This window comes from Pelobates fuscus, chromosome 3 (genome assembly GCF_036172605.1).
Source record: "Pelobates fuscus isolate aPelFus1 chromosome 3, aPelFus1.pri, whole genome shotgun sequence".
NCBI lineage: Eukaryota > Metazoa > Chordata > Amphibia > Anura > Pelobatidae > Pelobates > Pelobates fuscus.
The window spans coordinates 322,580,343-322,602,776 of record NC_086319.1 but is presented as its reverse complement, the minus strand read 5'-3'; the positions used below and the strand labels follow the sequence as shown (position 1 = coordinate 322,602,776).

The 22,434-nt window shown below is 40.8% G+C and overlaps 1 protein-coding gene across 2 annotated transcripts in view; it reads left to right on the top strand.

Annotated features, from left to right (window-relative positions):
* Nucleotides 1-22,434, top strand: part of MAP1A (microtubule associated protein 1A) — a 175,470-nt gene that overhangs the window by 137,866 nt on the left and 15,170 nt on the right. For both annotated transcript variants that reach the window (XM_063448944.1, XM_063448945.1), the window contains 2 exons: nt 10,641-10,723; nt 20,027-20,167. In XM_063448944.1, coding sequence (XP_063305014.1) covers nt 10,641-10,723; nt 20,027-20,167 — 224 coding nt within the window. The remainder of the gene's footprint in view (nt 1-10,640; nt 10,724-20,026; nt 20,168-22,434) is intronic.

Below are 22,434 nucleotides of genomic sequence, written 5' to 3'. Positions count from 1 at the left end.
TAACCCTCCTACACCCCTGCTTCCTGAAGTATCCACTTTGCCTACTGCTTTGGCCCATTTAACACCTCCTCCTAGGTATGGAGGGGATTCTAAGACATGCAGATGGTTAACCAAATAGAGTTTCACTTTGAGATGTATCCACGTTCATTTCCCACAGAGAGGTCTAAAGTTGGGTTCTTTATGCACCAACTTACCGACAAAGCACTTGAATGGGCAAATCCTATTTGGGAAGCTAATGGACCTATGGTGCATGACTTTCACAGTTTTCTTACAGCTTTTCGCAGAACTTTTGACACTATGAAAAGGTCTAAGAATGCCGCAAGAGCATTAATGAGAGTTAAACAGGGTTCTAGGTCTGTGGCTGATTTCGCTATCCAGTTTCGTACCCTTGCCTCACAGGTAGATTGGACCAACAATGGGTTAACTACTGCCTTCATGGAAGGCTTATCAGACTCTATATTGGATGAGGTAGCAGCTAAGGAGCTTCCTGTTGCCTTAGAGGACCTTATTGACTACCTCATTGATATAGATAATAGGATTCGTGACAGGCTCTATACCAAGAACAGAAATAGACGTTTTGTTACACCTATTCACCCCAGAGTTAATACACCGGAGAGTGTTAAAGTATCTGAAGAGGAACCTATGCAATTAGGGGTTGCCAAACTCTCTGATAATGAAAAATTACATAGGAGAAGAGAGGGACTCTGCCTATATTGTGGTAGGAGAGACCATATGGTAAAGGAATGTCCTTTGCTCCCGGAAAACTCTCGCACCTAAGACCTTATAGGGGACTGGCCTTGGGTGTGATTTCTAAGTCTCCTACATTGCCTCCTAACCGACTGCTTCTCCCTGTTTCTTTACATATGGGAGAGAGTTGTATAGTTGAAAATATAGACGCTCTGGTTGACTCTGGGGCAGCTGAGAATTTTATAGACTCTGGTTTTGTAAAAAAAAAAAATATTCCCATCAGGGAGAAGGAGATACCCTTGGCCGTTGAGGCCATAGATGGTAGACCATTGATATCTCCAGTTGTTACTCATGAGACTGCACCGTTACACATGTACACAGGGGTTATACACTATGAAACCATTCGGTTCCAGGTCATCACCTCTCCCTCTTCACAGTTAGTGTTAGGGTATCCATGGTTACGTGCCCACAATCCCATTTTTTACTGGGAGACAGGGCAAATAAAATCATGGAGTGAAGCCTGCCATGAGTCATGTACTATTGAAGTCACGCCTGTGAATTCTATTAATGTCCCTACCATTCCTCCTTTGTCTACGGCTATACCCTCTCAGTATTTATCTTTAAAGACTGTTTTTGATAAAAGAGAGGCTGACAAATTACCGCCTCACAGACCCTACGATTGTGCTATTGACCTGTTGCCTGGCACTATACCTCCAAAGGGCAGGGTGTACCCTCTATCGGTTCAAGAAAACCGTGTCATGGAAGAATACATTAAAGAATCATTAGACAAGGGATTTATTAGGAGATCCTCTTCTCCGGCTGGAGCGGGGTTCTTCTTTGTATCAAAAAAAGAAGGTGATTTAAGACCTTGCATTGATTATAGAGGTCTTAATAAAATCACCATCAAAATGCTTACCCTATACCATTAATAACAGAATTGTTTGACAGGCTCAAACATGCTACGGTATTCACCAAATTAGATCTTAGAGGAGCATACAATTTGATACATATAAAAAAGGACCACGAATGGAAGACAGCCTTCAACACTAGGTCAGGTCATTATGAGTATACCGTCATGCCATTTGGGCTTTGCAATGCCCCAGCAGTATTCCAAGAATTTATTAATGATGTCTTAAGAGACTTTATTCACTCATTTGTTATTGTGTACTTGGACGACATTTTAATATATTCTACAGACTTACACACTCATCACAGACATGTTACGACAGTTCTGAAGACCCTTCTTGCGAATGGTCTTTATTGTAAACTAGAAAAATGTCTATTCGACCAATCCGAAGTCCAGTTTTTGGGGTATTTGATTTCCGCTAAGGGTTTTCGTATGGATCCCCGGAAGCTCGCTGCTGTCATAGAATGGCCTCTGCCGCAAGGCCTAAAAGCCATCCAGCGTTTTCTGGGTTTCTCTAATTATTATAGACGTTTTATCAAAGGTTTTTCGTCTATTGTAGCACCTATTACTCGTATGACAAAAAAGGATGGCAATACTCGTGTCTGGTCTACCGAGGCACTTCAAGCTTTTGACTTTCTTAAGACTACGTTCGCCTCTGCACCTATTTTACAGCATCCTGTCCCCTCATTGCCCTATATACTTGAAGATGATGCTTCAGATATCGGGGTAGGTGCTGTCTTATCTCAAAGAGAGTCTCCTGAGAAGCCATTGCATCCTTGTGGCTTCTTTTCTAAACAAATGTCCAAAGCAGAGAAGAATTATGATGTGGGTAATCGCGAACTCCTTGCTATCATTTTGTCACTCAAAGAATGGAGACATTTGTTAGAAGGTACTAAGGATCCCATCCTCATATTTACGGATCATAAGAACGTGTCCTACCTTAGCGAAGCTAAAAGATTGTCTTCCAGGCAGGCTAGGTGGTCACTGTTCTTGTCCCATTTCAATTATATAATCACCTATAGGCCAGGTGATCGGAACACTAAAGCGGACGCTCTGTCCAGACAGTTTGAAACTATTGACAAACAGGAGATTGATGTTACTCCTGTCATTTCCCCAGACAGGATAATAGCAACTACTGTATTGTCTATTTCCTCGTCCCTCTTGCAGGCCATACAAGCGAAACAAAGCATGGCACCTAGCGAGAGGCCTAGTGATAAATTGTTCATTGACGTTCCCGAGAGACGGGATATTTTGTCACTATATCATGATACTAAGACTGCTGGACATCCTGGTATTTCCAAAACAGTGTCAGCTGTTTCTCTGTATTTTTGGTGGGATTCCTTACGAAAGGATGTCACTGACTATATAAGTGCTTGTACGACTTGTGCCTGTATGAAATCCTCTCGTAGAGTTCCTTGTGGGCTGTTGCATCCGTTATAGGGATCGACCGATATTGATTTTTTAGAGCCGATACCGATACCGATATTCTGTGAACTTTCAGGCCGATAGCCGATATAATTTGCCGATATTCTGTACATTTACCATTTTGGAAAATAAAAACTATTTCTAAAGGTAAATGCACAAAATATACATGCCACGTGTAGTGGATGCAGTGTGTTTAGACAGGGGAGCTGTGTATGTTTGTGTAGTGGATGCAGTGTGTGTTTGTGTAGTGGATGCAGTGTGTATTTGTCTAGTGTGTAGTGTGTGGGTAGTGTGCGTAAAGTGAATGCTGTATATACTAAATGCAAAGTGTGTGTGTATTTGTGTAGTGTGTGTGTATTTGTGTAGTGTGTGTATAGTGAATGTAGTGTGTTTATATAATGCAGAGTGTGTGTGTTTGTATAGTGTATGTATATAATGCAGAGTGTGTGTGTAGTGTGCATTATATAAACACACTACACAAACACACACTGAATTATATAAACACACTACACAAACACACTGAATTATATAAACACACTACACAAACACACTGTGTATATAATGCAGTGTTTATATAATGCAGTGTGTTTGTGTAGTGTTTATATAATGCAGTGTGTTTGTATAGTGTGTGTATAATGCAGTGTGTTTGTATAGTGTGTGTATAATGCAGTGTGTTTGTATAGTGTGTGTGTATATATAATGCAGAGTGTGTTTGTATAGTGTGTGTGTATATATAATGCAGTGTGTGTTTGTATAGTGTGTGTGTCTATACAAACACACTGCATTATATACACACACACAATACAAACACACTGCATTATACACACACACACACACTATACAAACACACACTGCATTATTATACACACACACACTGCATTATATACACACACACCATTCAAACACACTGAATTATATACACACACACACACTATTCAAACACACTGAATTATATACACACACACACTGAATTATATACACACACACTATTCAAACACACTGAATTATATACACACACACACTATTCAAACACACTGAATTATATACACACACACACTATTCAAACACACTGAATTATATACACACACACACTATTCAAACACACTGAATTATATACACACACACACACTATTCAAACACACTGAATTATATACACACACACTATTCAAACACACTGAATTATATACACAGTGTGTTTGTGTAGTGTATGTGTATAATATGTGTATGTGTGTGAGGGGGCATTTTTTATATTAAATTTATATATTTTTTATATGTTTAATTATTTATTTTTGTTGTCCCCCCTCCCTGTTTGTTGCCTTGCCAGGGAGGGGGGTCAGTGGCAGTCAGTGGCATTGGCTTAGCTGTGGTCCTGGGGGGGGCGGGCAGCAAGCGTTTACTCACCTCCCAACAGCTCCTCCAGCTCCCCAGTGTAAATCTCGCGAGACCCGCGGCCGTCAGAGCTGGCCGCGGGTCTCGCGAGATTTACACTGGGGAGCTGGAGGAGCTGCTGGGAGGTGAGTAAACGCTTGCTGCCCGCCCCCCCAGGACCGCCGGGCTTGTAATGAGCCTGGCGGTCCTGGGAGGTATTATCGGCAATATCGGTATCCCTATTGGCCGATACCGATATTGCCGAAAATACCGAATATCGGCCGATTATATCGGTAAAACCGATAATCGGTCGATCCCTAATCCGTTACCTGTTCCCGAGAGACCTTGGTCCAACCTATCTATGGATTTTATTGTTGAATTACCCCCTTCGAATGGTAACACAGTCATCCTGATGATAGTTGACCGATTTTCCAAAATGGCTCACTTTGTGTCTCTTCGCAAGTTGCCCACATCCAAGGAACTGGCCCTTATCTTCGCTAGAGAAGTATTTCGGTTACATGGCATTCCCTTATCTATTGTGTCCGATAGCCAATTTATTTCCAGGTTCTGGAAAGCCTTTTGTACAGAAATGGGTATTTCTCTCTCGTTTTCTTCCGCTTACCATCCTCAGTCTAATGGAGCTGCTGAACGTGCCAACCAGTCTCTGGAGCAGTACCTCCGTTGTTTTGTGTCTCACCATCAGGACAATTGGTCTGACCTGCTTCCTTGGGCTGAATTTGCTCGGAATAACGCTACTCATGATTCTTCCGGCAAAAGCCCTTTTTACGTCGTCTATGGCCAGCATCCAGTTGTTCTCCCGGCTGCATTCTCCTCACAGGGCATGCCAGTTCTGGATGAGCATTTGGCTGGTTTGCGTAATACTTGGGAGCAGGTTCAGCGTTCTTTGGTTGACTCTGCTGCTCGCCAGAAGGCTCAGGCTGACAAGCATCGCAGAGCGGCTCCTTCCTATGTTGTGGGGGACAGAGTTTTGCTTTCCACGCGGAATATTCGCCTCCGGGTGCCTTCTATGAAATTGGCTCCCCGCTTCATTGGTCCTTATCGTATTATACATAAGGTTAATCCTGTTTCTTATGCCTTGGGTCTGCCTAAGAATCTGCGCATACCTAATGTTTTTCACACCTCGTTGTTGAAGCCTTACGTGCGCAACCGCTATACCCGGCATGCTCCTCCTCCCCCTCCTGTCTCTGTGGAGGGTCATGAGGAATTCGAAGTGTCTGCTGTTCTTGACTCTCGTTTCCTTAGGGGTCGGCTTCAGTACTTGGTACATTGGAAGGGTTATGGGCCTGAGCAGCGCAGTTGGATTTCTGCTGATGCTGTTCATGCTCCCCGCCTTGTGCGTTCTTTCCATTCTCGTTTTCCTGCCCGACCTAGTCCTGCCCGCCTGGAGGGCGTGTCCTCAGGGGGGGTTACTGTAGCGTTACTCACCTTTCTCAGGGGCCGGCTGCGGTCCTCTCTTCAAGCCGTGCGCGGTCCTGCGGCTTTTGGGTATATAAATTTTTTTCTTCTTCTATTTATTATATGTCTGCAAAGATTTCTACCCCTATATTGTGCGATTGTAGCGTTACTCACCTTTCCCAGGGGCCGGCCGCGATCCTCTCTTCAAGCCGCGCGCGGCTCATCCGATGCTTCAGACAGGAAGGCGGGCAGTGACCGCGAGATGCGGTCACATGTCCCGCCTGAATCTAAGAGCGCGCCGCGAGTCTCGGGCGCGCTCTTAAAGAGACAGTGGGTGCCTAAATTGCCAAAAGGCTCCCATTGGCCCCTGTCATCCCACACACCCCATACACTTACCTTTTGGGGGTGTGGAAGTGACAGGAGCCAATCAGATTAGTTTTGAACCTATTTATACTTACCCTTTTCCCTTAGTTCCTTGCTCTATCGTGGTTTCTGCTACAGTTCCCTTTAGCGCTTGTTGTGTTCAGTTGTGTTTCTCCGTATTTGACCTTGGCTTTGTATTCTGACTTTGTTTTCGCTTTTTCCTTGTCTGTTCTGTTTGCCGGCTTGCTGATTCCTGTGTACCAGACCCCGGCTAGTTCTCGTTTACGCTGTCTCTTTGTGCCCTTGACCTCGGATCGTTCCTGACTCTGTACTTCTCCTATATACGTCGAGTCCGGCCAATCTAAGGTCCGGTAGACGTATCTCTCCTCTGTGCTGTCTTCTGTTTGGCTGGATCCTGCGTGTAGGGGTATATTCTCGTTACAGCGATATTTCCCGATTTGGAAACCTGTTAATCTTCTCCCATGACCATGTTTCTATTATACAGGTTATCTGCAAATCTTGACTATCTATCCTATCTGCATTACTACAACAGTAATAGTTAGAAATGATCAGACATGCATATGTGCCTATAGGAAAAAAAACATTTTGTAATATGTTTCACAGTTTTTTGGGGAAAGAGCTTTTGTTCAGCTCTTTGTAATTGACTAACATTGACAATATTTTTCTAATTTATTACTCACTGACATTTGATATGATGTCCATAACCTTATGGTTTTAAGTCATACGAGAAAGAGCAAAGAAATTCTTCTCATTTTTCTCTTTTAATAAATCATTAGCAAACTACCTTTTTGTGTGCAAATTATATTATATATTTTGTAACTGGTTTAAAAAGCCTTTGTTTAAGAGAAAAAAATCTTAGCAATAAGACTTGAACTGCAATGTAAAAAGTGAATTTAAAATGATTAAAAACATTCAAACTGCAACACATATATGCAAACAGTGCCAATGGCTTCTACGTGCAACTTGGAATGTAAATTAGCTGCACAAGTCGTTGATATTTTTATACAGTATTACGCAACCAGTTATTACTCTTTTCAATATGCCAAAAGAATTGTGCTCATACACATGTTTTTATCTTCCAAATCAATTACAGAAATTGCGAAATATTAATATGGCCATGCTTTACAGATTCAGATGAAATATTGTATTTTGCCAGTGTACAAACAAATGGAATTGCCATCATCTGTCTTTCTTGCACAGAAATATAATATTAAGAGAAAGTAAGTTAGTAAAACCTTGCTATATGCCTCCATTTTCTCCAACATAATGTCTATTGGTTGTTTCCGTGCACTAAGAATTGAATATATTGCTTAAAATGCTAATATATACATACAGTTCAGTTTGAATTTTCAATTTCTATTCTAATCCATGCAAAATTAATATTCTTGGTTGCCTGGGGCCTGAAATTAAAGGGACCCAATAAGCACTATACCCATTTCATCACATGGAATTGTGGTTATAGTGAATTAAATTTTCTAGTGCGCTCGGTCCAATCGATGTTAAACCATTCTCCAGCAGTTTAACACTGAATGAGGGTCCCTGGCCACCCACAGCCTGGCCCCTACTGGAAGCTTGACAAAAGCACAGATTACACACTTTGTTCGAGCCATACCCATTTATACCAGCAATAGGTGCTGTGATAGGCTGAAAGTGGTCAGCTGGCACTCTCAGCCACACAGTTGCTAATTGCTGCTCAGGATAATGTGTTCTCATTACCCAAACAGCATTAAACATTAAAATGGTGTAACGTTGAAAGGAAGGATGGTGCCAAGGGAATCCAGGCACTATAACCACCTCAAAGAGATGAAGCCGTTACAGTCCCCACAGTGTCAATTTAAGAAATACTGTCAAGCAGCTAACCTCGACAAATGATTAAATTGTCTGTATAGTCGTCAAATAAATGTGGACCACAGTGAAGCAAGAGTGATTTTACCCCTCCACTAGCTTTTTGAAAGTTTCCTCACAAACCACATTACTAAAGTGCTGGAACTTGCATTTGTCAGATTCCCTTGGTTACTGTGTTTACTCCATCACTGATTCCTGTTATGCAAAACGCTGGTTTTCAGTCAGGGTTGAGGAGGAGTTATGTATTGTCTTTGGAACTATTGCCCCTTTGAAATGATTGCATCTCATTATTCACTGGTGGAAAAGAGGCCAAGTGCACATCTTAAAGAATTTTAATCCTACCAAATCAACCAATACATTGCAGAAATAAAACCCTTTGAAGTGTTTCTTAGAACCACAACTGTGTTCTGTCAAAACAGTGATACTTCTTTTTTAAGGGCTTTTCCCCCACTTGCTTCTAGGTTTCTCTGGAACATTAAAATAAACTGTTTTGTGTATTAAATAGGTTATGCATTTGTACTTCCTGTAAAACTATTTTGAATCGGACCCAATACCCATCTTCAGAGTGCTTTTACTGGTTGGATGTGGTATCAAATTTCCTTCCAACATAACTTTGGGTAAAATACATAATTGAATACTATAAAAATGTTTTAAAACCTTAGACATTTGAGAACAGCAACCACAAATTGTATTTCGCATTGATCAACGTGAAAGTCATAAGGTCATTTTCTTGATAATCATAAAGTTAAAGGATTGTATTCTGAGACATAAATGTGTAACCCAACACTCACCTGCATAGTAATTATTTATATTGTTATTCTGACTTAGGAAAACAAAATCTATTGGCTAGAGATGAATTGTCACATATCTGAAGTTTAAAGGATCACTATAGTGCAGGAAAACAAACTCGTTTTCCTGACACTATACAACCCTTAGGTCCCCCCCACCCTCAGGGCCCCCCTCCCTTGGCTTCCCTCACCTTAATCCAGCGCCGGGCGCTGGTGACCTCTCCTCCCACTCCGACGTCGGCTCCCAAGTGGAGCGGAATGTGCATGCACGGCAAGAGCGGCGCGCGCATTCAAACAGTCCATAGGAAAGCATTTCTCAATGCTTTCCTATGGTCTTTCTGCATGCTGAAGCGCCTCTAGCGGCTGTCAGGAAGACAGCCACTAGAGGCTGGATTAACCATGCAATGGAAACATAGCAGTTTCTCTGAAACTGCAATGTTTACCTGTGAAGGGTTAAAACCTGAGGATCCTGGCACTCAGACCACTTCATTGAGCTGAAGTGGTCTGGGTGACTATAGTGTCCCTTTAAGTTATACAGTGTTTTCATCACAAGAAACAAATGGATGATACAAAACGATTTGTCAAATAGAAAATGACCAACTAAAGTCAACATAATGCCTTGTCATGTGTTTTTTTTTTCCCCTTTGGTTTTCATTTTAATATTCCTTTCTATATATTTGATATTTTCTTCTTCGGGCTGATGTCTCAATACCTGGGTGCGGCCATTTTGGTTTTTTTCTCTGCCCACAATGTTTTATTCATCTTGCTATTTCAATGTCAGTGCATGAAGATTTATCAACTTTGGCTTCAGTGAGTGATGAATCATTTTGAGAGTTTGTGTAAGATGTATGGACATTGACAATAACAGGGGCTCATTTCAAGGGTTTTCCAGAGACAAAAAAATAAATCAAAGAAAGTGTGACGTGTTTTTATTTTCTGGGTTCAAGAATACTCATAATTCCCTTTAATTTATTTACTTTATCTTGATGAGCAATGCCTGGACTCCTACTCTCTACACGATGATGCCCTTTTGGAAATTTTAGTTTCCCTATAAGCTGTCAAAGTACATTGAATGCTTGTGGCTGAATGGCTAGATAACCCTATGACATCAGTGGGTGAGGAGGTGGAGCTTGGAAGCTGTAGATCAAGATGAGAATTAAGGAAATAAGAGCAAATGACATGATAATTTAGCAGGGACAGCTTCCTAGCTCCATAACAAATAAGCTTTACTGATTATCCCTTAGAGTGTCCCTTTAAACAGGGATCTATGAACTTGCATCAGTCCATCTCAAATGTTAGTTTAATTTGACATAAAATGAGCATACAGGAATATATCATGATATTATATACATTATAAATAAATGGAATATACAAAAACATTTTTCATACAATCCGCTATTGTCTCTTTTTTTTGGTGTAGCTGCATTTTTTTATATAAATTCTCGTAAGTGCCTAAAACATTTACAGCTGCGGAGATAATGTCTTAGCATTAGTTTTACTTATTTTAAATGCTGTGTGGGAAGTCAATTGGAATTTGATTTACGAGTAAAATGAACAAAAATTGCTTTTGTTCCTTTCCATTGAATACTTATTTTCTTCCTCTCAGTGCTATACAAAGATGTTTAATTCCAGCTCGATGTAATATATGGAGTCTAAGTCAATGAATTAAACAGATACTCATTAAAACAAACATTGTAAAGTATAAAGGTTAATTTGGAACAGTTTGAGTCAAATGTACCATTTTCAGTTAATGTGCTGTTTTGTTTGTTTCGTGATTGTTTTACTGGTTTTTGTAATAAATGCATGTTATGTCTTCACAGGCCAAAGAACTCTGCAGCATCGGAGTGATGTTCTTGAGACAGTAATCCTCGTGAATCCCAATGTCGAAAGCATTCTTCATGAGGTACTAATTTTGTTATTTGAAACCTACTCTAGTGTATTATTACTATATAAAGTTGGTGGGGTTTTTTTTTCGTAAAAAAATATACATTTGATTATTTTCAGCATAACGAGGTATTAGGAGATACAGAAACTGAAGCGGTGAGGATAGAGATAAACATGATACAAGTATATCGATATCTCAACTAAATGCTTTATGGACTGGTCAAAATCATGCTGTTACGAATAAAGTTTAAAAAAATCCGTTAATTCAGTGTAAACATGATCAATATCAAAATGTTATAATGGAACACAATTACAAGATACATTAATTGTCTATTAATAAAAGAAAGTCATAGTTGTACACACAGTAACCTACCGGTAATTCTGTTTGATGTATTGGACTTGTCATGGTCTTCCCTTTCACAGTTTCTTGGTTCTGGTGAAGAGAATTTTTTTTAATAATACTGACCAATGAAGGTATACTGTCTATTACAGATCTTCGCGATATGGATGTTGCCAGCTCCTAGAATGTAATAGAATAGAGCTTTATGTAGAGTGTTTACAGACTATGAAGCCAGTTTTAAAATAAGGGTCTGATGGTTAAATTATATGCGGGTATTGAGAATAGTTTGTAAGACGACGTGAATCTGTAATTTGTGGCAATTTGCAAACCTGGATGGGAGATGAAAAAAAGGTTTAAACATATTTTAGGTATTTTTTTTTAATTCCTCTTTAATTATTGAATATCTAATTTAGTATAAACATAAGTTTTCTTTAAATAATTAATATGTTCTTGTGTTTTAGTTTAATTCTTTTTAAAAATTAGTTTTAATTTTTTTATTTATTTTTTTAAAGTGTTACGAAGATACTTTCTCCATATTTTGTGGTCCATTTTATTATTTCTTTCACTTTGCAACTTGAGATGTCCCGTTTACAGTACAAGGTTCTGTGCTGCTGTTGTACCCCTTAGGAAGCCTCGTATCTATAGAATAAGAATGGCAGGGAAATAAGAAATTATGTACTTTTATAATGATTATACTCTTAACCATTATAATAGCATTATTTTGTTTAATGTTTAATATCCACACATCTTTCTCAATGAAGTGGTCAGGGTGCAATGGTCCTGTCATTTTAACTCAGATTTTTAAGAAAGCAGTTGTCATACTGAGTAAAACCTGAATCCAATTCTTTCCCTTGTGGAAGTTTGGATGCGCTCATGGTGCTCACTGCGCATGTGCATCAGGTACCCAATTCTCCTCCATCCAATGCTCCTTCCACCATTGGAATGGACTATCACTGGATGAGGTCATGCCGTCTCGATGACATTGCGGACAGATAAGCAGCACCGATAGAGTCTGGGTGCCGGAAAAAAAGGTGAGTAAAACAGTTCTTTTATTACGGCGAATGGGGGGACACACTAAAATAAATAGGGTCAGGGGAACAGCAGCATTAAGAATACAGGTTTGGGGGGGCGGAGTCTTACAGCCGCGCTGACTGGTCGCACATCTTGTGGGCTCTGGGGAAATAGCGCTAAAAAAGCAAAAATCCCCAATCTTAAGCCTGAATTTCTACTGCTGGACTCTCCAAGTGGCAGGGGGAGATCACAGCAGTGGCAAAACTCTTGTTCCAGGTCGAGATCGGCGGCTGATATGGGGAGCAGACGTGAGGCCTACAACAGGCCTATTCACAGTACCTACGAGGGAGGCGGCCAACCCCTTGGCTGGGTGCTGTATTCTATGCCTGCAGTCTCTCCTTCCTTCTTCCCCCTCCCCCCCCCTGCCGGTGGGGGTTATCCCGGCACACTCTACGCAAGCTGTGGTGACGGATTACCAGCGATGCACCCTCCACCGCAATTAGCGCGCAAAGATCAGCAGGGGCACCTTGACTGGCGCACCAGCAATGGCGGACGCCACGTGTGATGGCGATCATCATAAAGCACTGGCCGGAGCGCTCTCAAGGCTGGACAGCATCTTTGAAGCATTCTGGCAGAAGCTACGCCTCAGATGCAGCTTGCCTGCCCCACAGGCCCCTCTACCCCATTCACCTGGGCAATCATCTCGATGTCCTTGGGGACAACCCGAGGATACCAATCAGCGAAAAACGCGCGTCAGGCGGAGAAAGCGGAACTCGAGACGGGCTGCGACTAGACCTGCTCCAGCATCACACAGTGCAAGCCCTAAGACCCCTGAGCGGGCAGCAGTCAGAAGGGGTACACAGAGGGAGCCAGAGAGGCTGCATATTTTTTCTGACATCACACCTACCGCACCCAAACTATCAGACCGACAAACCCACACTGCCTTATGGGACTCGACCCTGCCTGTAGCAGGTATTGGCTGACTTTGACCCAAACATGGTCTGGCTTGTATAGCCCAACTGCTCAATATATGTATGAGGGCTATTTAACACTAAGCATTACTGTTGTCATTAACCAATGAGGTCCTGTGGAGTGGGATATTGGCTGGTCAGCAGTCACCCAGCCTACATAGAAACATAGAAACATAGAATGTGACGGCAGATAAGAACCATTCGGCCCATCTAGTCTGCCCAGTTTTCTAAATACTTTCATTAGTCCCTGGCCTTATCTTATAGTTGGGATAGCCTTATGCCTATCCCACGCATGCTTAAACTCCTTTACTGTGTTAACCTCTACCACTTCAGCTGGAAGGCTATTCCATGCATCCACTACCCTCTCAGTAAAGTAATACTTCCTGATATTATTTTTAAACCTTTGTCCCTCTAATTTAAGACTATGTCCTCTTGTTGTGGTAGTTTTTCTTCGTTTAAATATAGTCTCCTCCTTTACTGTGTTGATTCCCTTTATGTATTTAAATGTTTCTATCATATCCCCCCTGTCTCGTCTTTCCTCCAAGCTATACATGTTAAGATCCTTTAACCTTTCCTGGTAAGTTTTATCCTGCAATCCATGAACCAGTTTAGTAGCCCTTCTTTGAACTCTCTCTAAGGTATCAATATCCTTCTGAAGATAGGGTCTCCAGTACTGTGTACAGTACTCCAAGTGAGGTCTCACCAGTGTTCTGTACAATGGCATGAGCACTTCCCTCTTTCTACTGCTAATACCTCTCCCTATACAACCCAGTATTCTGCTAGCATTTCCTGCTGCTCTATTACATTGTCTGCCTACCTTTAAGTCATCAGAAATAATCACCCCTAAATCCCTTTCCTCAGATGTTGAGGTTAGGACTCTATCAAATATTCTGTACTCTGCCCTTGGGTTTTTACGTCCAAGATGCATTATCTTGCACTTATCCACATTAAATGTCAGTTGCCACAACTCTGACCATTTTTCTAGTTTACCTAAATCATTTTCCATTTGGCTTATCCCTCCTTGAACATCAACCCTGTTACATATCTTAGTATCATCCGCAAAAAGACACACCTTACCATCAAGACCTTCTGCAATATCACTAATAAAAATATTAAAGAGAATGGGTCCAAGTACAGATCCCTGAGGTACCCCACTGGTGACAAGCCCAAGCTTTGAATATACTCCATTGACTACAACCCTCTGTTGCCTGTCACTCAGCCACTGCCTTACCCATTCAACAATATTGGAATCCAAACTCAAAGATTGTAGTTTATTGATAAGCCTTCTATGTGCAACAGTGTCAAAAGCCTTACTGAAATCTAGGTAAGCAATGTCTACTGCACCACCCTGATCTATAATTTTAGTTACCCAATCAAAAAAATCAATAAGATTAGTTTGGCATGATCTCCCTGAAGTAAACCCATGTTGTCTCTGATCTTGAAATCCATGTGTTTTTAGATGTTCAACAATCCTATCCTTTAACATGGTTTCCATCACTTTCCCCACTACTGAAGTAAGGCTTACTGGCCTATAGTTGCCCGACTCCTCCCTATTACCTTTCTTGTGAATGGGCACAACATTCGCTAACTTCCAATCTTCTGGGACTACTCCTTTTATCAATGATTGGTTAAATAAATCTGTTAATGGCTTTGCTAGTACACCACTAATCTCTTTTAATAGCTTTGGGTGTATTCCATCAGGTCCCATTGACTTATTTGTCTTTACTTTTGACAGTTGAAATAGAACCTCTTCCTCTGTAAACTCACGTGTAATAAATGACTCATTTATCCTTTTTCTTAACTGAGGTCCCTTTCCTTCATTTTCATCTGTAAATACCGAACAAAAATATTCATTGAGGCAGTCAGCTAGACCTTTATCCTCATCTACATACCTTCCTTCTTTTGTTTTTAATCTAACTAATCCTTGTTTTACTTTTCTTTTCTCATTTATGTATCTAAAAAAAGTTTTGTCTCCCTTTTTTACTGACTGTGCTATTTTCTCTTCTGTGTGTGATTTGGAAGCTCTTATAACTTGCTTAGCCTCTTTCTGCCTAATCTTATAGGTCATTCTGTCTTCCTCACTCTGGGTTTTTTTTATAATTACTAAATGCTAACTTTTTGTTTTTTACTATTTTGGCCACATCTGCGGAGTACCACAGTGGTTTCTTGAATTTTTTGCTTTTACTGACAAGCCTAATGCAATTTTCTGTTGCCTTCAGTAGTGCAACTTTTAAATAATCCCATTTCTTTTGGACTCCATTTAAATTGCTCCAGTCTGATAATGACTCCTTTACACATATTCTAATTTTAGAAAAGTCTGTTTTTCTAAAGTCTAAAACTTTTGTTTTTGTGTGGTGTGACTCAGTCACTGTTCTTATATTAAACCACACTGACTGATGATCACTGGATCCTAAACTTTCACCTACAGTAATATCTGATACCAAATCTCCATTTGTTAACACTAAATCTAGTATGGCCTCTTTACGAGTTGGCTCCTCAATGACTTGTTTTAGAGACAATCCCAGTAGGGAGTTTAGAATATGTGTGCTCCTGGCACAAGTAGCTATTTTTGTTTTCCAATTCACATCAGGAAGATTAAAGTCACCCATGATGATAACTTCCCCCTTCATTGTCATTTTAGCTATTTCTTCAACTAGTAGATGATCTAACTCTTCAATTTGTCCTGGGGGCCTATAAATCACACCTACACGAGTTACTGTGTGATTACCAAATTCTAACGTAACCCAAACGGACTCTATGTTCGCCTCACTAACCTTTATTAGGCTAGATTTTATGCTATCCTTTACATACAGGGCCACCCCTCCCCCTTTCTTGCCTTCCCTGTCTTTTCTATATAAAGAGTACCCTGGTATTGCTATGTCCCAGTCATTTTTCTCATTATACCATGTCTCCGTAACAGCGACTAAATCTACACTATCAGTTGCCATTATTGCCACAAGTTCATGGATCTTATTCCCTAAACTGCGAGCATTTGTAGACATGACTCTAAGCTTATAATTTTTTAACACACTTGCTACAGGCACCTTCTGTCCTTGTTTGGGGGGACAATTGGATTGATGTTTTATCACCCTTTTGCCCCCCCTCCTAGTTTAAATACATCCTAGCAAAACCTCTGAACTGCTCACTGAGAACATTTGTTCCCTTTTGAGAAAGATGCAAACCATCTTTTTTGTACAGTTTATTTCCATTCCAAACAGAGCTACCATGAGCAATAAAGCCAAATCCTTGCTCCCGACACCATTCACCAAGCCACAAGTTAAAGTCCCTAATACGCATCCGCCTGTCGTTCTGAGTGTTATGCACAGGCAGAACTTCAGAGAATGACAGTGTGGAAGCAACCTGCCGTATATCATTGGCAAAAACACTAAAAACTTCCTTAACCTCTGATACCTCATTGCAAGCCAAGTCATTTGTCCCTAAATGGACAAGTACATCCAATTCCCCTTCCTGCTTTGCTTGCTTAACAATATTACAGATACGCCTCCTGTCTCTGTGAGCAGTAGCTCCAGGAAGACACCTCACAAGACCACCATTGTCCATCTCCACACCTCTTATGATGGAATCCCCCAACAACAACTGCTTTCTATTAGGCCTCACCATAGTCTTCAAGCCTCTCTGCACAACACCACTAGCCTCAGTGCCTCTCTGCACAACACCACTAGCCTCAGTGCCTCTCTCCACAACACCACTAGCCTCAGTGCCTCTCTCCACAAAACCCCTAGAGGCAGTGCCTCTCTTCACAACACCACTAGCCTCAGTGCCTCTCTGCACAACACCACTAGCCTGTCTATTAGCTTGCACCCTTTATGTTCCTATCCCTCCAACAGGCTGCATACATGTCTAGAAAGTTTTAGCTAGATTCATAACATTGTTTTGTTTGCCTCATAGACAGTTTGATGCAGCTTGTTTATTCTTCCGTAATGTACACCAATTAAGCAACATCTCATATGTGCACATTACTTTGATAAAGCCTAACCTAGCATGGTTTCTTTACTGCACATAGTAAGTCAATAGCCACCCTATCTGGTGGTACATTATGTTGTTATTAAGCTACTTCAATATCCTTTCATTTAAAAAATGTGCATGTAATCTTTAATACCCCCCTGTTATAAGCAATGAAAATAAGCGTGAGGATTGCCGTCGTGGTACCCCACGCGTGTTGTAATATCTTTATGCATTGCAAAAAAAAAGAATTAAAAAAAAAAAAAAAAAAAGAATACAGGTTTGTATAACTAATATTGTAGTGTTCATTTAAAAATAATAATACAAAAACTAAAGGGACACTCTGGGATGGATCATATGTTTATCCTTTATAGAGATCATGTATTGAGATCTCCTGGTCTGAGATAAACTTGGTATTTTCATAGTACCAAGATGTACAGAAGTGCATGTAGGAGGCATACAAATAACCTGTAATGCTTCTTATTAATTCACTCATTCGCTATTCAAAATCAAGTGAGAACTGCTAACTACAAGTCTTTTGTGCATTTGTGCTTCTCTCATTGACTTTAATGAGATTATGACATATATATGGCATCTCACCACTCATGGAGGACATGAAGATGATGTATTGTATAATGCATGATTTTGTTTGCAATGTTTGCATATATCATGCACGTGGCATTATACAAATAATTATGCTTATTTTTTAAAGATGTTCTGTCGAATGGATTCACGCATATTTTGTGTTTGGCAGAGCCTTTAAGCAAGCGACATGTCAGAAGTTTATGATAATCATGAAACCCAGTGCATGATTTAATCTAATCAACAAACTGCTTAATTTTACTGCCAAATAAATAAATTAAAAAAAAAATATATATATATATATACACACAGGGCCGGAGCAAGGATTTTTGACTACACAGGTGAAGATGCATTTTGCATACCCCCCTACCCGCCCTCTTGAGTTTCTTACCCACATTAGTGTTTCATATCCCCTCTCTTGAATGTTTTACCCCTTTGTGCCTTACACACCCCTTTAGTGTGTCTCTTACAACCCATCTTATGTATTTCTTAATTCCCCGCCAGACCCTTAATGTCTTTCTTCCCGTTAGCCCCTATTTATCTCTCTTTCTCCCCCAGCCATTATCTATCGTTCTCCCATATAGACATAGATAAGGCAAAAATTAATTTATGCACAAATATACAAACATACAGACACACAACCATACAAGCACACATACATAGTTATAATGGCACACAGTCACAAAGATATACAGACACACAGTCATAAAAGGCACATGATCAAACAAACACAGTCATACATCTACACATACAGGTAAACTGTTATGCAAGCACAGACATACATTCATACAGACACAGGCTACAGAGACATACATACACAGTGATACATAGACAGACATACCCAGACAGTCATATAGAGACATACACACACGGCATACATAGACATAAATACACAGACAGTCATAGACTGTCATAGACTGTATGTCTCTGTATGACTGTCTCTGTATGACTGTCTGTGTATGTATGTCTGTGTATGTATACAGGCTGGCTAAAAGATAGATCCCCATATGTCATGCAACTTCAACAATGCTTTCAAAGCTGGGACTCTACCAATTCCCCATACTTGCAGGATTGTATTTAGCACTGAGTAGTATTTGTGTGTTTGAAGTATGGTTTTGTATGGAGTATGTATGTGTGAATGTAGGGGTGTGTTTGTATGTAGTGTGTGCGTTTGAATACACACATGCATTTATGTGTTGGTTTTTGAATGCAGGGATGTGTTTATATATCATTTTGGTGTCTGATAAAGAGGTGTGTTTGTATGTAGTGTTGACATTTGAATGTGGGGGTGTGTATGTAGTGTTGACGTTTGCATGCAGGGGTGTATTTGTGTGTAGTGTTGGTGTTTAAATGCTGAGATGTATGCACATATGCACATACACTGCCACACACACACACTGTGATACACATACACGAAGATACACGCACTGACACACATGCAGATACAAATATACACAAACTGATGCACAGATAGACAGACACACAGATAGCACTGACAGACACACAGATAAACACACACTGACATACAGACACACTGACAGACATACAGATATATGCACACACTGACACACACACATACACACTAATAGACATACAGACACACACATACATATTGACAGACATAGAGACACACACACTCTAACAGACATACAGATACACACACACAGACATGCTGGTCAAAATATACACTTTTCTAGCCACCTTCCTGTTTCCTACCTTGTGGGTTCAGAAGGGTGGCTTACCTGGGATCCAGAGTACTGCCTGGGGTAGTTGGGAGTTGGAGGAGCTGGCCCTGCCCAGCGCCCCTCCTCTCTGCTTTCTCCTACTCTCGCACTCCAGTCTTCTTGGGAGGAAGTCCTCCCATGCCGATGAGAAAGGGGCCGGCAGTAGCTCCGCCCCTGCTGGGCGCCAGCCGCGCTGTGTGCTCCAGGGGGAGCAGAGATATGACGTGTTCATATCCCCGCCCCCTCCACACAGTCCGTGGCACTGCAGAAAGGAAGGCAGGCTGGAAGGGTTTGCTGGCACTTGGTCATGCTACGAGAAGTGACCGACAGGAGAGGGGCGCTGTGCACTTCCCTCTTGCCGCCTATGCCGCCTTATGGATGCGCCGGCCCTGTATATATATATATATATATATATATATATATATATTTAAACAGCCAAGATGTACAGAGGTGTTGCCATGCTTTAACAGCTGTATAGATACTTTGGGAGATTGACCAAATATTGCTAAGTTTGATAATTAAGCAGGAACACTTGATTTTTATTGTGATTTCTTGACGTTTAGAACTTTGCTACACTTTTCTGTTAGCACTTTACTTAAAAATGTATTTATATTGCTTGACCTTTGTTGTAGTTGAACATGCTGAAGCAATCATTTTTCCTGCCCATCAATTCCTTATTAGTATTATTAACTGGTGTCAGTGACAAACAAATATAATTGTTAATTTTCCAGGTACGCTCTTTGATAACAGATTCGTCTGCACACAAGCTTCTTATTCTGAGTGGTCAGTGGTTGGATCCAGAAGGAGATTTGATTCTGCAAACTGGGACCTTTTCATACCAGAAGTTTGAGCAGGTGTTCAGCAATCCAGAGGTTAGTTGCAATATATTGTGCACTCACATATATTTTTGCTTAAAAAGAATGCTATGACACACACATCTACAACATCAATATACCACAGGGCAATCTCACACCTTTCCCATATACATTATCAAAGTATTCAACACTTATACATCCCTGTGTGATATCCAGTCTGACCCTCACAACCACTCCCCCACTGCAGGTAGGAAGACACTTCAAAATGATTACCCACAGAAGCAGCTGAGACCTTTATATACACCCATAACACATACCTTCCAACATTTCAAATGAATAAAGAGGGGCTTAATTAATAACAATCGATGCAATTAAAATGCAATTTAGAACACAAATAATCTACTTTATTTACAATGACTGATTTCTAAACATAATTATTGTAGTTTAAACCCTTAAGGACACATGACATGTGTGACATGTCATGATTCCCTTTTATTCCAGAAGTTTGGTCCTTAAAGGACCACTCTAGGCACCCAGACCACTTCAGCTTAATGAAGTGGTATGGGTGCCAGGTCCAGCTAGGGTTAACTAATTTTTTTATAAACATAGCAGTTTCAGAGAAACTGCTATGTTTATCAATTAGTTAAGCCTTCCCCTTTTTCCTCTAGTGGCTGTCTCACTGACAGCCGCTAGAGGCGCTTGCGTGATTCTCACTGTGAAAATCACAGTGAGAGCACGCAAGCGTCCATAGGAAAGCATTATGAATGCTTTCCTATGCGACCGGCTGAATGCGCGCGCAGCTCTTGCCGCGCGTGCGCATTCAGCCGACGTGGAGGAACGGAGGCGGAGAGGAGGAGGAGAGCTCCCCGCCCAGCGCTGGAAAAAGGTAAGTTTTAACCCTTTTCCCCTTTCCAGAGCCGGGCGGGAGGGGGTCCCTGAGGGTGGGGGCACCCTCAGGGCACTCTAGTGCCAGGAAAACGAGTATGCTTTCCTGGCACTAGAGTGGTCCTTTAAGGGGTTAAAAACATGTTATTGAGTGTATTAATGCTAGGAGCTCTGGTATACACTCAGCTACTTCAAAAGAGGGACATTAGAATTGAGAAGAAAGACAAAGGGATTGGGGTCCATAATTGGGATTGTTTATTCGAAATATCGACAGTTAGGTGAAATAATAATGATTAAAGAAATCTAAATGGCAGCTAATCTCACCCAGACTGGTTTTCGCTGGGATATTCTAAACTTATGAGGACATTTTATATCCAAATCAAGCGGCAGGTTACAGTGAATTATTGAAACGTGGCAAGATGAGGATGGACTTCCTGGCTGCATGTTTACTGTGCTAACCCAAGGATGCCTAGAACCCATTTTCATGCACAACTTACAGAGCCATTTCCTTGCTTAGCTGTGATCTGAAACTCTTTGTCAAGGCCTTCACCCTCCACAGAGTGATATACCTGACTATTAGATCTTGTAAATAAACACAAAGCCTATAGGCATTGACTACCATACATCTGACACAAATTATGGATTGCTTCCTCCTGCTACTCCCCACCAATGCAAAAAAGTGTTTAATCAGGTGGACTAGCAGTCTATGTGGACTACACTGAAGCACTGGAACAACATTATAGGGTTATTAAGCTGATTAAGCTTATAGGGTTATTCCACACCACCCTTGTGCAAGAATCTGAGTCAATAGTGCCCTTTTATAACTATATGAATGCTAGACGACACCAGACAAGGGTGCCCACTCTCTTTCCATTCTTTTAATTCTATCACTCGAGCCATTGCTTACGCCTATCTGGATACACCTAGACATTTCAGTATGTTGACAAACATTCTTACAATATAAAGTATAGGCATATGCGGATTATGCTGTTTTTTTATAACAAATCCAAATCAAGCATCTCCCTTCTAACCTGCAGAAATGCAGATCACATGCATCAGCAATGCCAAGCGCAGGCAACAGTAATAGATATGTATTGTATTGCTCATTGTTAGTAAAATATTGCTAAAATAAAAAAAAAATATATATGTAATTTTCATTTTTGTTTTGTTAGGGTTATCTTTCCATTTTTACATTATTTTGCTCTCTGTTTGTCCCACTAGAACTATTGAAGGATCACAGGTTAATACTGAAAGGTTTAATCCAAGCATTGTAACCACAATAGCCTGCTGTAGTGGTTCATGGGAGTAGTACCCAGTAATGACGCAAACCCTTATGCAACGGTTTGCTCTCTTACCTGGGTCCTTGCCAGGCACAGAGGCTCCTTGCATTTCTGTTGAGATCTGTCCGGCTTCTGCAGATTTCTCAGCCAATGCATGTC